The following is a 16,203-nucleotide window of genomic DNA, read 5'->3' as shown; positions in this document are numbered from 1 at the left end:
TCCCATGTGGATGCCAGTTTCTCCCCAGCTGCCTGATCCAGCTCCCTGGTAATGGCCTGCTAATGGGAAAAGCAGCCAGAGGTGGGTTAGCTATTTGGGACCCTACACCATGCGGGACACCCCAGCAAAGCCCTTGGCCTAGCTCAGCGCCAGCTGATACATCATGTGGGAAGTGAACCAGCAGATGGAAGACCTCTCTCTCCATCTCTCTGTAACTGCAATTTTCAAATAAATTAATATTTATTTTTTTTAAAATTTATCTATTTTTATTACAAAGTCAGATATACACAGAGGAGGAGAGACAGAGAGGAAGATCTTCCATCCGATGATTCACTCCCCAAGTGACCACAACGGCCGGTGCTGTGCCGATCCAAAGCCGGGAACCAGGAACCTCTTCTAGGTCTCCCACATGGGTGCAGTGTCCCAAAGCATTGGGCAGTCCTCGACTGCTTTCCCAGGCCACAAGCAGGGAGCTGGATGGGAAGTGGAGCTGCCGGGATTAGAACCGGCGCCCATATGGGATCCCGGGGCGTTCAAGGCGAGGACTTTAGCCATTAGGCCATGCCGCCAGGCCCAAATTAATATATTTTTAATGGCATCTTCTAAAACATTAGCAACAAAGGTCAAGGAGCTGTTATCAGGTGTCAGGACAACTGTGAGCCTTCTCGGGCAGGCTCTGCCTGTGCCAGTACACAGCTCCACGCTGCTGGAGCAGGTGCTCGTCCGCTCCAATCCCTTAGAGTGAGGGCTGGGCCAGCTCATTCCTGCCACCCTTCTCACGGCCCAAGGGCAAGGGCTGCTGCAAAAAGAGGGCTCAAGGAACCTGATTCACATCTGGTGAAGCACATTTTAAAAAATCAGTGCTGTGGTACAGTTAATTGGTTAAGCCATCGCCTACAGTGTTGGCATCCCATTTGGGCACCAGTTCAAGTCTCCTGGCTGCTCCAGCTCCCTGCTAATGTGCCTGGGAGACCAGCGAAAGATGGCATGAGTGCTTTGGGCCTCAGCACGTGGGGGACCTAGGTTGAGTTCCTTCTCCAGGATTGGCACGCCATTGCGCAAGTCCATTGCGGCTTATTTGAGGAAGGAACCAGCAGACAGGAGTGCTTGTTCCTCATTTCTCTCTGCCCTTCATTTATTTAAATGATAATATATATCTACAATATTAAAAAATGTGTGAGCTGTGAAAGAAGTAAATGTTAGCTACTGAAGGCATCTCACAGGATTGCTGAACAAAAACTAGACCTCCAGGTCAGAAATTGCTTGTTTGTTTTTTGGTTTTTGTTTATTTTTATTGGAAAGCAGAAAGATTTACAGAGAGAAGTGGAGACAGAGAAAGATCTTCCATCCACTGATTCACTCCCCAAGTGACCACAAAGGCTGGAGCTGAGCAGATCCAAAGCAAGGAGCCTCTTCGGGTCTCCCACATGCGTGCAGAGTCCCAGGGCTCTGGGCCGTCCTCGACTGCTTTCCCAGGCCACAAGCAGGGAGCTGGATGGGAAGTGGAGCTGCCGGGATTAGAACCAGCACCCATATGGGATCCCGGTGCATTCGAGGCGAGGACTTTAGCTGCTAGGCTACTGCGCTGGGCCCCCAGCAATTCTCATAAATGGACCACCTTGGAGCAGAGAATTCTGAGTGGGGCTCCTACTTTTCTTTTTCTTTTTTTTTAAAGATTTATTCATTTTATTACAGCCAGATATACACAGAGGAGGAGAGACAGAGAGGAAGATCTTCCATCCGATGATTCACTCCCCAAATGAGCCGCAACGGGCTGATGCACGCCGATCCAAAGCTGGGAACCTGGGACCTCTTCCAGGTCTCCCACGCGGATGCAGTGTCCCAATGCATTGGGCCGTCCTCAACTGCTTTCCCAGGCCACAGGCAGGGAGCTGGATGGGAAGTGGAGCTGCCGGGATTAGAACCGGCGCCCATATGGGATCCCGGGGCGTTCAAGGCGAGGACTTTAGCTGCTAGGCCACGCGGCTGGGCCCCGTGGGGCTCCTACTTTTTTGTCAGCTCTGATAGGACCCCTCAGACAGAGCAGAGCAGCCCCCTTCAGAACATCTGGGTCTGGAGGCCCTGGCCTTTGTGGCCTCCGCTGGAAGGCTGGCCCCAGGCCTCCCCACACTATGGTTGCCCTGTTGGCCTTCCCCTATGTATAGAAACATGGAGGTATCTTGGCCCAGAGAGTGCAACTGGGACATAGCACACTGAGCGAGCACTGAGCAGCAGCCAGTCCTCAGCTGATGTGCTCGCGGCTCAGGCAGCTCTCAGGTCAAACTTGGCCTGCTGTGGAGGGCAGTGCCCAGGCTTGGCTCTGTTGCCATGGCAGCGCAAGCTGAGATCTGCGGCACCTGCAGGCCATGGTGCCAACAGCCCGTACTCTCAGGCCTTGATGAGAAGGAACTGGATTTTATCTACTAACCAGCTTTAGCTGCTCACATAACACAAGTGCGTTCTCTAGTTGGGTTGGTTGAGTAGCCAGGAGGGGCAAGGGAGCATGCTGAAACCAACCTCTCAGTGATTGTCCCACTGGCTCTGTATGGAAGATTGTTTGACTAAAAGCCCTAACCGTAGCTAAGTTAAGCTTCTACCTGCCAAGGCCAGCATCCCCATAGAGTCCTGGCTGCTCTACTTCCAATCCCGTTCCCTGCTGCCATGTCTGGAAAAGCAGCAAAAGATGCTCCAAGTCCTCAGGCCATACAGGAGGACTGGGTGGAGTTCCAGGCAGCCTTCTGGGGCGTGAACCTGTGGATGAAAGATCTCTCACTCCTTCCAAAAATGTCATTCTCCCTGCCCTGAGCCCATCTCCTATAACTATCAGAGAACTAAATCCTGAATGAACTGGAAGAAGGACAATCTGTCCCCAGAAAAGCTCAGTGGGTTCTTTGCTCAGCTTAGCATAGAAATCAACAGCCGGGCATCGGTTGCAGAGTTGCATTTGCAAAGTGACCAGGTGAACATTGAAGGAGAAAGGGAAAGCACGTCCCAGGAGAGGCTGAGGGGCGGGTGGCTCTTGAAAGGAGAGCAGGCGAGACACCAAGGCCTGAGGAGGGTCTTGAGAGTTTAAGCACACCCATGGCCTTGTTCCCAAAAAATGGAGGTGATAGGAAAAAGCAAATACGAGATCTGAGATTAGAGCCTCTGAAGGCCTGAACAACCGCTCTCTGGGTAGCTCTTAAGCGCAACTAAGTTCTTACACGCAGCTAAGTCCTCTTGCCAGCCTAAGTTTGCTGCCATTAAAGCCAGAATACCAGACGCAGCAAGGCACCTAGGAGGTTCTTTATATGTGGGACTAGGGGTGGCGGGGGGAGAACAAGAAGGGGTTTAAACATCTGCCGTGGTGGCAAGAGGGGGCTGTCAGGGAAAGGAAGGACGAGGGAATGGCCGGGGAAGCCAGAACCCGTGCAGAAGGAGGAAGTGGATGGGAGGGCGGCCATGAGGGATTGGTGGGTGGGATTGTCGGAGCCACAGCGATTGGTAGGTGGGCAGGGATTAGGGGGAGGGGCCACGAGAGATTGGTGGGTGGGGTTGTCAGATAGTGCACCTTGAGGTTACAGCAGATTGGGTGTTGGGGCGAGGCCGGCTTACAACAAAATTAAAACGTAAAGGCCTGTGAATCTTAAGGTAGCCAACCTAGGGAAGCAGATACTTAACACAGTACCGAGGCCAAAATATCAGGTGCCTTCAGGGCCGATCATATTCCTCCCTTCTATTATATATAAAGGACAGGCGTGTCATTCTCCTCCATGGCTCCTTCACACTCAGTGTGGGCACAGTGCTCTCAGGGCAGGGGTCTCAAGCTGGTGGGGGAGGAGTGGCAGGCTCCTAGCCCTGCAGAAGAAGCTGGTTAATGGTTTGGTTGGAAAAAAATGTTTGCATTTGAGTGTGGATGTCAGGAATGGAGGGCGGGGTTACTTAGCAAAAGTCCCTTTGAAAAGGTGGCTTGAGTTCTTCCTGCAGCTCGCAGGAGCACGTGGTCTCCGTGGGCTTGTTTGGGTGAGGAGCTTCTTGGGGTGCCGCTGTGGTGGCGGCGGGATCATCATGGCGGGGGTTGACCTTCCGTGCAGGCTCCGCATTGCAGCCATTCTTGGATGGAGTGTCCGCTTGGCTTTGGCAGGGTACTGGGCTCACTTCTGCTCAGCCCTAGTATTTCCTAACACCACCCCGCTAATAACAATCCTTCTCGAGGTTTAACCATAGCTAGGCAGTGGCCGGGGGACCTCCGTGTTTGTGCAGAGCCATGGGGTGCCAAGGGTCACTTCCACAGGTGCAGTCCCACTTGAGGGAAGGCATACCAGACTTGTGCAGTCTTCTCTGTTGAGTCGGGCCGCGTGGCTCCAACCTAAAAAGCCTCTTTGAAACCCCTCGTTGGGTACCAGGGGGAAAATCCTTTGCCTGCCAGGAGCGGGGTCTGTGTGGGCTTTGTTTCCAGCCCTCTTGGGGTAACTGGTGTCGCTCTGCTTTCAGAAATCCCCGCTGGCGGATATCCCGGTGCTGCAGTTCTGCTCTGTTTTCATCCAGAGGTGAGCAGTGCCCTCAGAGACCCCCCGGGTTAGCGCCCTCGCGCCCTACCAGGCATCTTCCTTCCGCCCCTCCGTCCCACCCAAGGGAGAGCACGGAAACTGCCAGGAGCGGCTTTACTTTCCCTTGCCCGGGGATCTATGCCCGCTTCCTCCACCCCGCCTCCAGAGTGCAGTGAAGCCTTGAGGTCAGCAGAGCTTTAGCTGAGGCCTCTGCAACTTTTTTAAAGTCTGGATTCATTTGATAAACAAATCACAGTAAGCCCTCAGACCAGAAGGTCCTGGGGAAGCGCCGCTGGGGCCCCGGAGCAGCGCTGAAGAAAGGGGCGGGAGGGGACGCATGGACGCAGAAGCAGCGTCACTGGGTGTGCTCCGTCTCATGAGAGCAGCATCCCAGCCGCAGCTGCCAGCCCCCTCCCCATCTGGGGCGTTCTCTGCTGCAGTAAAACGTGGATGGGGTGTAGTGGGGGAGTTGCAGGCCTGTTCGCAGGGGCGCCTCCATGTCCCATGTTCCCACCTGGAGTGTCACAGTGCATCTTGGCTCCTACAGTCAGCACTCCTTGGTCACTCATCCCCAGCTCAGCTCAGGTTGCAGAGAGCTCAGTGAAAGGTCCTGTCCCAGGGGTGCCTAGGTCAAGGGTGAAGTGCAGGCCAGCTGTCCCTCCCCCTCCGCACCGTCACCCACTAGCATCGCTGCAGCTCTCCCTCCTTCCTTACAACAGTGCAGGTGTCTGATGACACTGGCCAAAGGTGTCACAGCGGCTCAGGTGGAAGCTAAGCCTTCTCAGCAGCTGCAGGTCAGGTTTCTGCCGTCTGTCTTTTGCAGCAGACATAGTGAGTTGAGGTCGAGGACTCAGCAGAGCCGGGGCCCTCTGGCTGCTGCAGCCTCAGCAGCCCGTGCTGTGCCACCTGGCGTGGCAGCAGGACTTCAGCATCCTCATGCTGGGGAGCCCTACCCTCTAACCGCTGAGTCCGCCCCCAGTCCTATGCCTTGCAACCCCCTGACAGATGAGGATGGACCAGCCTCATGAGGGAAGCAGAATATTTGCACTAGAGAATCCCAAGACCTCGAAGCTGGCCAAATAGCTGCAGGTGTATGATACACAGACGAGGAAGCCAGGAGCCCGTCCTGCCCGCAGCAGGATTTCCTGTTACAGGGTCCCAGCTGCAGCCAGAGTATTGCGGGTGAGCTCACGCACAGGAACAGCTCAGTCAGGTGTATGGTTTTCCACCTGGATGTGCAGTGGCCCTAACTCCTGCTCCCATGTGCATGTCCTACTTCTGTGTTTACAGGCTGCCCACGCCAGCCCTGCAGGACAGCTTCGGGTCGCTGCTAGGAGTGCTGAAGGAGTCGGTACAGCTGAACCTGGCGCCCCCTGGGTGCTTTCTGCTGCTGAGGTACCACGCCCCTCCCGCACCTCCACTTGCTGCAGTGCCAACCCCACTGGGGTGCCGTTTGACCTGGCGCCTCCCCTTGCTACAGTGCCAACCCCACTGGGGTGCTGTTTGACCTGGCGCCTCCCCTTGCTACAGTGCCAACCCCACTGGGGTGCCGTTTGACCTGGCGCCTCCCCTTGCTACAGTGCCAACCCCACTGGGGTGCTGTTTGACCTGGCGCCTCCCCTTGCTACAGTACCAACCCCACTGGAGGCCATTTGTTCCAGCAGCGTTGCTGACCTGGCGCCCACTGTCTCTCTGCAGCATGCTGAATGACTTTGTCACCAGAACACCCAACCTGGACAGCAAGAAGGACCAGAAGGACCTACAGGTCTGTAGGACAGTGTTCAAGGAATGTCCTCCCAGCAGTACCATCAGTGCCAGGGGTGGGGAGCATCGCTGTGGATGAGGAGCCACGGGTGGGATCCAAGCCGCTCCTGAGTGGAAGACCAAAGGCTAGAAACAGGAGCCATGAGGGAGTTAGAAAATCACAATTTTGCACCAAAGATAAATGCTGGTTGAGTTAGCGGCTTTTTGTTGTTGTTGATAAGTTTTGTTAAGGCAGAGTGCTAGAGAGAGAGCCTCATCCTCTGGTTCACTCTCCCAATGGCCACAGTGCTAAAGCCAGGAACCCAGAACTCCTTCTGGGTCTCCCACATGGATGGCCAGGGGCCAAGCCTTGGGCCAGCCTCTGCCGCCATCCCAGGTGCCTTAGCAGGAAGCTGGATTAAAGCACAGAAGCCGGGGCACAAACAAGTGCCCAGGCATGGGGTGTCAGCCCTGCAGGCAGCAGCTTAGCTCACTGTGCCACAGTGTTGCCCTCCCCCTAAACCCAAGTCTTCCATTGACACTGGGTGCCCAGTCACTTTTGGTTCCAGGACCCCCATGAATAACAACACCTCCCACAGACGCGTGAGTCATTTTGAAAAATGGCTTTGTTGTGTTGGCACAGAACTGGCACCTGTTCTCTTGTAGGTTTTAAATCTTCTCTGTATCCCTTGGAGTAACAGAGTAACTAGCTGATACACACTATATTGTTGAGGGAACAGGGACAAGAAGAATGAGTCTGTTTGTGTTTGATGTGGACACAGCCATCATGGGCTCGCCACATAGCATACCCCACGCCTTCTTCAGAAATACTTCCCATGTGTGATTGGTTGAATCCGGGGATACTGAGGGCGGACTCTGCTCTAAGGCAGTAGTTGCTGACTGTCAAGATCCCTGTCGTTTGTGAAAATTGTGTGTGGAAACAGTCCAGGAGCTGGGGTCTGAGTCACAGTAACCCCGGGTGAAGCCCAGAGAGGAAGAGAATGAAAACATCATTACAGGGACTTGGTGCCCGTACCAACCGCCCAGGTCCTTCCCACACTCCCGCTCCCTACAGCAAAGCCCCTCTCGCCCCGATTCACCTGAACTGCCTGCCTTTTGCCTTTCTTTTCTTTAAGATTTATTTATTTGAAAAGCAGTGTTACAAAGGGGAAGGTAGAGACAGAGATCTTGTGGTTCTCTCCCCACATGGCCACAACAAGCAGACTGGTCCAGGCTGATGCCAGGATCCAGGAGCCTCACCTGGATCTCCCACATGGGTGCAGGGGCCCAAGCACTAGCACCTTTCCCAGGTGCATCAGCAGGGAGCTGGATCGGAAACAGAGTGGCCAGGCCATATGCGATGCCAGCATCACAGGGGTAGCTTGCACCACTGCCTCACATCACCAGCCCCTGTGGCCTGAACTTCCGACCCCACTGTCAGGTAGGATTCCCCTGATCCTGACACACTCCCCCCCCTTATAAATTTGGTTTTAATTCACTTGCTGGAGCACCTCACAGAACTCAGGGAAACACATTTACGGCTTCATTGTGGAGGGCAGTACAGGGATACAGGCGCAGAGATGTGCAGGCTGCACTCCTGTCCCTGGGCTCTCCCTCCAGGATCCTCCATGCACTCAACTGGCCAAGCTGTCCGAGCCCTGGTCTTCAGGATTTTTGTGGGAGCTCATTACGTATTCATGGCTGCTGAGAATGGAGGGGAGGGGCTGAAAATCCCAACCCTGTCACCCTGCTTCAGCCTGGGGCCTTTTAAAAGGTACCTGCCAGCAGTCAATTTCCAGCATACGCACCACACTTGGTGGAACTGGCACAGTGGCACAGTGTCTCAACAGGCTCATCCTCCATCTACAAGTGCCACCATCCCATATGGACACTGGTTCTAGTCCCAGCTGCTCCACTTCTGATCCAGGTCCTTGCCTGTGGACTGGAAAAGCAGTGGAGGATGGATCAAGTCCTTAGACCTGTACACCCTCGTGGGAGACCCAGAGGAGGTTCCTGACTCCTGACTTTGGATCAGCTCAGCTCGTGGAGAATAAACCAGCAGATAGAAGACTCTCTCTCACTATCTCTCCTTTCTGTAACTCTTTCAAGTAAAAATAAATAAGTCACACAGATACACACACACACACACACTCACACACGATGCATCTGGGAGCCTCCGGGGTTGTGGGAGCTGCGTGCCAGCAGAGGGTAGGAAGACCAGAGTACTGCTTCACAGCCTCCTCCCCACCCCCGCCCAGTGCTCTCCCAGGTGGTTTTTTTTGTCTGACCCACAGTAGCCCACCTAGGCTCCCATGGCCCAACCCCAGGCTCACCTGCTCCCAGCCCACAGTGCTCACACTCCTTCCAAACGACTGCTCGTCTGGGGGCCTTGCCCCTTGTGTTAGGATTGCAGCTCCCCTTAGCAAGTGCATTCCAAGGTGCAGGCAGAGAAGTATGCTTCAGAGTTAACTTCTTGATCTCACAACAACCCCGATGTTTGCCGCTAACACTACTGAGTGGATAGTCACTTTACCCTCCATGCAAGCAACAACCTGTTTTTTAGTGTGGTGATGTAAAGCTTTAAAACGTAAGTGTGGATCTTTTGTAGCCTGGCCTGTCATGGTCCCTGCGCAGAGCCCCGGCCAGCAGTTGCCAGAACTGTGCCAGGTCAAAGCAGGAACCAAGAACTCCATCCAGGTTTCCCACTTGGCTGGCAGGAGCCCAGACATCTGAGGCAACACTACTACCTCCTAGAGCCAGGAGTCAGAGCTGGCAGCCCGGGGTGGCACGCAGGCGCCTCCCAGAGCCAGGAGTCAGAGCTGGCAGCCCGGGGTGGCACGCAGGCGCCTCCCAGAGCCAGGAGTCAGAGCATCTTAGCCCGGGGTGGCATGCAGGCGCCTCCCAGAGCCAGGAGTCAGAGCTGGCAGCCCGGGGTGGCATGCAGGCGCCTCCTAGAGCCAGGAGTCAGAGCTGGCAGCCCGGGATGGCAAACAGGTGCCTTCTAGAGCCAGGAGTCAGAGCTGGCAGCCCGGGTTGGCACACAGGTGTCTCCTAGAGCCAGGAGTCAGAGCATCTTAGCCCACAGCTCATCTGCTGGGCCCAACTCCAGCCAGTGTTTAAAGTCAGAATCAGGCTAGTGCTGCATCTCAGGGAATTAAGTCGTCACCTGCATGTGAGCCCCAGTTCATGTCCTGGCTCCACTTCTGATCCGGCTACCCAGGAATGCACTTGGGAAGGCACCACAGAAGATGGCCCAAGTGCCTGGGTTCTGCCATCCAAGTGAGAGATGTGGATGACCAGCCCCAGCTATTGTGGCCATCTAGGGAGTGATCCAGTGGATGGGAAGTCCGTCTCTTCTCTCTCACTCCCCCTGCTCTCGCTTTCCCTCTATAACTCTGCCTTTCAATTAATTAATAAATAAATGTAAAAATGAGGGGGATTGCTCAGATGTCTTTGGCCACAATGATTTATAACCAGGGAATATTAGTCCAAGATCAAGCAGACGTTGCTGGGCAAAATTATCAGAAGTGCTTTTCATATGTGGTTGTGGTGGGCTCTGTGATGTCTTTGTTATTCAGCAAGGTAGGTTTGTCACTGGATGCACACGAAAGTGAATCCAAGGTACCAATGTTTACTTCTTTTTCTTTTTTCTTTTTTGTAACTGGCATTTACCATGTGCTGATTAACTCAGCAGGTGCCAACAGTTGGTCAGGATACCAGAGCTGGGACCACAATCCAGGTTTCCTATGCAAGTGACAGGATCCCAGAAGTTTTAGTCATCTCTGTTGCTACCTGGGCCATGCTGTTGCAAGAAGCTGTAATTGGGATCAAGCCAAGACTTAAACACAGACACTCCAGTATGGGTGGGACTGAGGCATCTGAACCAGAACTTAACTGCTAAACCAAACGCCTGTCCCAATCTTTCTTATCTGCATGGGCAAAGCCAGGGCAGGGAGCAAGGCTGGCTGCTTCCCTAGTCATGGGCCAGGAGTGAACTAATGGCTTGGTCTGGAGAATGGGCGAGTTCTAAGGGGGTCTTGGCTGTGACAGATGTGCTGCGTTGAGGACCAGAGCGCCTCTCAGTTCCCACTACACACTCTGGTGCAGATGCCTCGCAGGAGGCCCAGGTCCTTCCTCACAGTGCCTGGATTCCATGCCTGCCTCCAGCTTCCTGCTGCTGCAGAGCGTGGGAGGCAGTGGTGGTGGGGGACCCCTTGTGCACCCTCGTGAGAGACCCGACCTGAGTCCCCAGCTCCCAGCACTGACACCGAGCTAACCCTGACCATTGCAGGCATTTGAGAGATCAAGCAGCAGCTGGGAGTGCTCCCCCTGACTCACTCACTCGCTCTCTTTCTCCGTGTCTTTCTGATTATCAAAAAAAAAAAAAGAAGAAGAAGAAGAAAGAAACTCAGCACTGTATTATCTGTCCACACAGCAAAATGTTTTGGTATCACAGAGCTACACTTGCAATCTTCCCTTTCCAGCTTTATTTGTTTGTTCTTGTTAAGCTTCCTTTCACATTGCACTGTCCAAGGCAGCAGCTGTCAGCCACCTGTGGCCGGGAAGCACTTAATGTGTAGCATGTGCAGACTGTGAATGTGAGATACACATGAGATTTCCAAGACTGAACACCCAGAAAATGCAGAATCTCATTAATAACGTTTGTAGTGATTGTACGTTCACAGCCGTTAGCTAGATTAGGTTAGCTAGATCTTATAAAATTAATTTTGTGTGTTTCTTTCAGCCCTTGAGTGTGGCTGCTGGGCAGCCGGTGTGTGATACAGGCGACCAGCAGGTGCAGGCTGCGTTCTGCTGGATGATGCTGTTTAGGGCGCTGCTGTTTCTTCCCTTAGCTGACTTCCACTCTCCTCTTTGTCCCATGGCCCTCAGGAAGTCACCCAGAAAATCCTGGAGGCCGTGGGGAACATCGCTGGCTCTTCCTTGGAGCAAACCAGCTGGCTGAGCAGGAACCTGGAGGTGAAGGCACAGCCTCAGGTCACGCTAGAGGAATCCGACGCGGAGGAGGATTTATGCGGTGGGTGCAGAGGCCGCAGGCGGTGGTGCCGGTCTGCTAGGGTACTGGTTTTTCTGGAAGAAAAATCTAAAGTGTTCTTCCCATACACCCCCTCCCCTGCCCTGAAAAGGGAAGAAAGTGGCAGCCTTTTGAGGTGTTGGATGTGCCCACTATTCAATGTGTATACAGACACCATTTAGGAGGTGAGCCAGTGAATGGAAGATCTCTTGTCATTCTACCTCTCAGTTAAATGTGTTTATATATATATATATATAGAGAGAGAGAGAGAGAGAGAGGGAGAGAGGGAGAGAGAGTTATCAAGGGTGTGTTTGCATCTTTTACGGAAATCTAAGTACTTGTGGAATATTTTTTTAAAAGAGTAAATTACCGAGAGAAATGCAGGTGATACTTAGTACTGTGAGGGAAGGAAGAGTTAATAAGGACAACTGGGAGTAGAGGGAGGGGTGCTGGAGCTGTCACGGGACGTGTATCCACAGAGGGGACATTGCAAGGCATGGCCAGAAGAGGACACCTGGCCCTGGGAGGGAACCTCAAGAGCAGCCTGGCCAGGGCCTCTGAGTGGCGGGAGGTTGGGGACTGGACTGCAGGCTGTCTGGCCGGGTGGAAGGCGCAGCTCCGGGCTTGGATAGTATGCCCTTGTTTCGGGAAGCCATCCCATTACAGCATCTAGGGCAGTGACGCGATCCCAGTCAGTCTGCAGAGGCATCACAGTGGCTGCCATGAGCCATGCTCACTGTGCCGAGGGACAACATGAGATGCTATCACAGTGGTTCTGTGGCAGAACTAACCAAAGGGGTGATTTAAGAGACACTGCAGGACCAGATGTGGCTACAGAAGCAAAACCAACCAAGAATGGCTTAGGGTTCTGGCATGAGCAATTTATTGTTATGCAGAGGACCAAAGGAACATTCTGGAAAGTGAAGTTGAACTGCGTTCTGCACATATTTAACATGGGAGATTTGGGAAAGAGAACCAGCCACAATGATTCAGCAGTCCCTGCAGTGGAAAAAAGCCAGAGAGTCAGTGGGGTCCAGGAGGCGGGAAGTGACACAGTGGGCGGCTACCCAGACGTTGAATGAAGTCAGTCAGGGACCTCTTAGATTGGGCCAGCTAGAAGCCAGAGGGGCGGTGAGGCTGATGAGGGAGACGCTAGAGTAGAGGACAGGAGGTGATGGAGAGAAAGGGGGTTGTTTTGTTGTTGTTTTTGTTTTTTTTTCTGTTTTTGAAAAGCAGAATGATAGAGGGGGCAGATAGAAATATCCTGTTCACTGGTTCACTTCCCAAGTGACTGCAACAGCTGGGCTGCAGCAGGCTGAAGCTAGGATGTAAGAACTCCATGTAGAGCTTGCCTGTGGGTGGCAGGGACCCAAGCTCTTGGGCCATCTCCTGCTTTCTCGGGTGCATCAGCGGGAAGCTGAACTGTAAGCAGAGATGCTCTGAGATTCCGGCATCACAAGCGGCAAAATAGCCCCATTGTGCTCGACACTGGCCCAGAAAGACTCATCATAAGAGCAGGCAATTGGGGCCCGGCAGCGTGGCCTAGCGGCTAAAGTCCTCGCCTTGAATGCGCTGGGATCCCATATGGGCACCGGTTCTAATTCCGGCAGCTCCACTTCCCATCCAGCTCCCTGCTTGTGGCCTGAGAAGGCAGTCAAGGATGGCCCAAAGCTTTGGGACCCTGCACCCACGTGGGAGACCCAGAGGAGGTTTCTGGTTCCCGGCTTCAGATTGGCATAGCACTGGCCCGTTGTGGTCACTTGGGGAATGAATCATCGGACGGAAGATCTTCCTCTCTGTCTCTCCTCCTCTCTGTATATCTGACTTTGTAATTAAAATAAAATAAATCTTTAAAGAAACAAAAAAAGAGCAGGCAATTGGTCTAACTGTTAAGACACTAAGATGCCCACGGCCCACATTGGAATACCCAGATTCAAATCTAACTTGAGGGCCCGGCGGCGTGGCCTAACGGCTAAAGTCCTCATCTTGAACGCATCAGGATCCCATATGAGCGCTAGTTCTAATCCCGGCAGCTCCACTTCCCATCCAGCTCCCTGCTTGTGGCCTGGGAAAGCAGTTGAGGTCAGCCCAAAGCTTTGGGATCCTGCACTCGTGTGGGAGACCCAGAAGAGGTTCCTGGTTCCCGGCTTCGGATCAGCGCAGCACTGGCCATTGTGGTCACTTGGGGAGTGAATTAGTGGACAAAGATCTTCCTCTCTGTATATCTGACTTTGTAATTAAAAATAAATAAATAAATCTTTTTAAAAAAAGAAAAATCTAACCTGAGCTGCTGCTGCAGATTCCTGCCAATGCAGACTCTTGAAGGTGATGCTGATGGTGCATCTTGGGACACCTGACCGAGTTCCCGCCTCCCTGCTGTGGCCCAGATCCAGCCGTTGCAGGCATTTAGGGAATAAACTAACAAGTGGAATCTCCCTCTGTCTCTGTGAAGTATATATGTTTAAAAGATTGACTGAGTTGAAAGGCAAAATTAGATCTTCCATCTGCTGGTTCCCTTCCCCAAATTCCCACAGTGGCCAGAGGTGGACCAATCCAAAATCAGGTCTCCATGTGGGCTCAGGGTCCCAAGCACTGGGACATTCCCAGACCGCTTTCCCAGCATGTTAGCAGGGAGCTGGATCTGAAGTGGAGCAGCCAGGACTGACCGGAGTCAGAGCAGCAGTGGCTTCACCCACAGCCCCACAGCACCAGCCCCTCCAGTATGTGCTTTAAATTGCTGCCTCTGTTCCAGACAAGGGTGGGCTTTTCCCTGTTCTGCCCACACAGTGCGCAGCATTTACACTGTAGTCAGGATTTTAGGTAAGGGAAGCATGCCAGAGCCTTGGTCCAGTGCCAAGAGTGCTAGTCCACTGTCCCTCAGGAGCTTGAGCTCTGGCAGGTGTCAGTGCACCGCGGGACACTGAGGCGATGGCACGGCAGAGCCTGCTTGCATGGCCCAGGGAAAACATCAACGCAAGAGCGAGGATGACCAGGAGGCAGAGTCCCGGACGGCCCTGAATCCAGGCTGACAGCGGAGCTGGAGTCCCTGCTCCTGGGTGGGGGCTTGGGACGTGATGCTAACACAGAAGAGTGTGCGGGGCTCAAGGAGGTCAGTGCCCTGGGTCAGTAACTGCTGGCAGGAGGCAGCGGGGCCGGGAGGAGTCCCGTATGATGACACGGACTTGGTCCCTAAGATACCAGGGCTGTGAAGTGCTGAGGTGCTGACATGGAGTCCAGGGTTGTGGAGGAGCTCTGGGATCAGGAAGGTGCCAGTCAGGAACACATTCTGGGTGGGCTGGTAGTGCCGGCCGTCCCTCAGGCTTCGTGGTCCTGAAATAAGGCAATGGCAACACAGTGTGGCTTCTCCAAAACACTTAGCTGTGCAAAAGTGATAAAGCAGACCGTTGGGGTTAGCTGGCAATAGGCTTTTTTCTAGGAGAGTGCTTGAGAGAAGTGAGGGATGTTGGCCAGGAGCAGAGCAAGCCGTGGGAGGGAGGCAGAGATGGGAAACCTCTGTGGAGGGTGGTACCAGTGGTGGGCAGGCCGTGGGAGGGAGGCCTCTGTGGAGGGTAGTGCCAGCGGTGGGCACAAGGGACAGAAGGAAAGGGACCAAGTGGTGGGCCAAGCTGGAGACAGAAGTTTGGGAGACTAGTGAGATCAGGGGTGTGATGGTGGCCATAGTGGCTGAGCCAGACGAGGAGGGTATCAGAAGAGCAAAGGTCAAGGGGCCTGGGCCAGGGGGTTCATGCATCATCCAGGGAGCAGTCTTGGAGGTGCAGGGGTGGGAATGAGAACGGGAAGGGACAGGGAGACTGTCTGGGGAGTGCCCATCACAGTGACATACGGACACCTCCCTGTCGGCAGATGCTGCTGCAGCCTCAGCCATGGTGTCTGCATCCGCCCCCTCGGTGTACAGCGTGCAGGCCCTGTCCCTCCTGGCAGAGGTGAGTGCAACCCGCCTGGCCCCCCTCCTCGCTCAGGGAGGTCCATTTGTATAGGTGCATGGGGCCACGCCATCCCACAGGATCCTCCCACAGCAGCTCAGGAGTTTCCGCCGTTTGGGCTGGCTTTTGGTGCCAAGGCTGTGTGCTTCCTCCCGGTGCCCTGCTGCCAGGTTCTGGCCTCGCTCCTGGACATGGTGTACCGCAGTGACGAGAAGGAGAGAGCCGTGCCACTCATCTCACGCCTGCTCTACTACGTGTTTCCTTACTTGCGCAATCACAGGTACCTCCTTTCCCGTCATCCCCCACGAGGCAAGAAGACAGATTGTGCGTGGCCTTGTCTTTGACGTAGACCCTTCCCCTGTGCCCCATCCAGCGCCTACAACGCCCCCAGCTTCCGGGCCAGTGCACAGCTGCTGAGCTCCCTGAGTGGTTATGCCTACACGAAGCGGGCCTGGAAGAAGGACGTACTGGACCTGTTCTTGGACCCCGCCTTCTTCCAGATGGACACTTCCTGCGTCCAGTAAGAAACGAGCGCCCTCTGTCCCTGAATTTGAGTTCATCTCCTCTGTTCTCACTCCCAGAAGCTGCATAACTAATGCAGACCCACATACCAGCACACGCCTGTCCCAGGCTCACCTATTGATGTGTCTCCAAGGAAAAGGCATTCTGTCTTTCCAAAGCCCTAGTACCTTTCTGTCCGAAGCTGACGCTTCCCTCCACTAGGAAAGAACTCTGTTCTCAAAGAACACAGTGCGGGCCCCCACAGTCCTTGCCCAGCAGCTCTGTCCTCCTTGGACAGGTGTTGGACCAGCACTGTGTCCCCAGCGCTGTCACCGCCCCGCCTTCGTAGTACTCGCACTGCACATGTCCACTGTGCAGGCACTGCAGCCCCACTGAGGCATGGGTGCCAGTTGCACTTCTTGAGCCTCTGCCTGGGGCATCAGATCCATTCCAG

At 54.2% G+C, this 16,203-nt stretch overlaps 1 protein-coding gene across 4 annotated transcripts in view; it reads left to right on the top strand.

The window, feature by feature from the left end:
* DOP1B (DOP1 leucine zipper like protein B) overlaps positions 1 to 16,203 on the top strand; it is a 105,111-nt gene that overhangs the window by 77,776 nt on the left and 11,132 nt on the right. For all 4 annotated transcript variants that reach the window (XR_009245147.1, XM_058661652.1, XM_058661651.1 and 1 more), the window contains 7 exons: positions 4,474 to 4,529; positions 5,820 to 5,924; positions 6,228 to 6,294; positions 11,163 to 11,307; positions 15,169 to 15,248; positions 15,419 to 15,528; positions 15,622 to 15,768. Coding sequence is in view for 3 of the 4 variants with exons in the window: in XM_058661652.1 (XP_058517635.1) it covers positions 4,474 to 4,529; positions 5,820 to 5,924; positions 6,228 to 6,294; positions 11,163 to 11,307; positions 15,169 to 15,248; positions 15,419 to 15,528; positions 15,622 to 15,768 (710 nt within the window). In the remaining variant the exon portion in view is untranslated. The remainder of the gene's footprint in view (positions 1 to 4,473; positions 4,530 to 5,819; positions 5,925 to 6,227; positions 6,295 to 11,162; positions 11,308 to 15,168; positions 15,249 to 15,418; positions 15,529 to 15,621; positions 15,769 to 16,203) is intronic.

This window comes from Ochotona princeps, chromosome 3 (assembly GCF_030435755.1).
Source record: "Ochotona princeps isolate mOchPri1 chromosome 3, mOchPri1.hap1, whole genome shotgun sequence".
Taxonomy (NCBI): domain Eukaryota; kingdom Metazoa; phylum Chordata; class Mammalia; order Lagomorpha; family Ochotonidae; genus Ochotona; species Ochotona princeps.
This window is presented reverse-complemented; position numbering and strand designations above follow the sequence as displayed.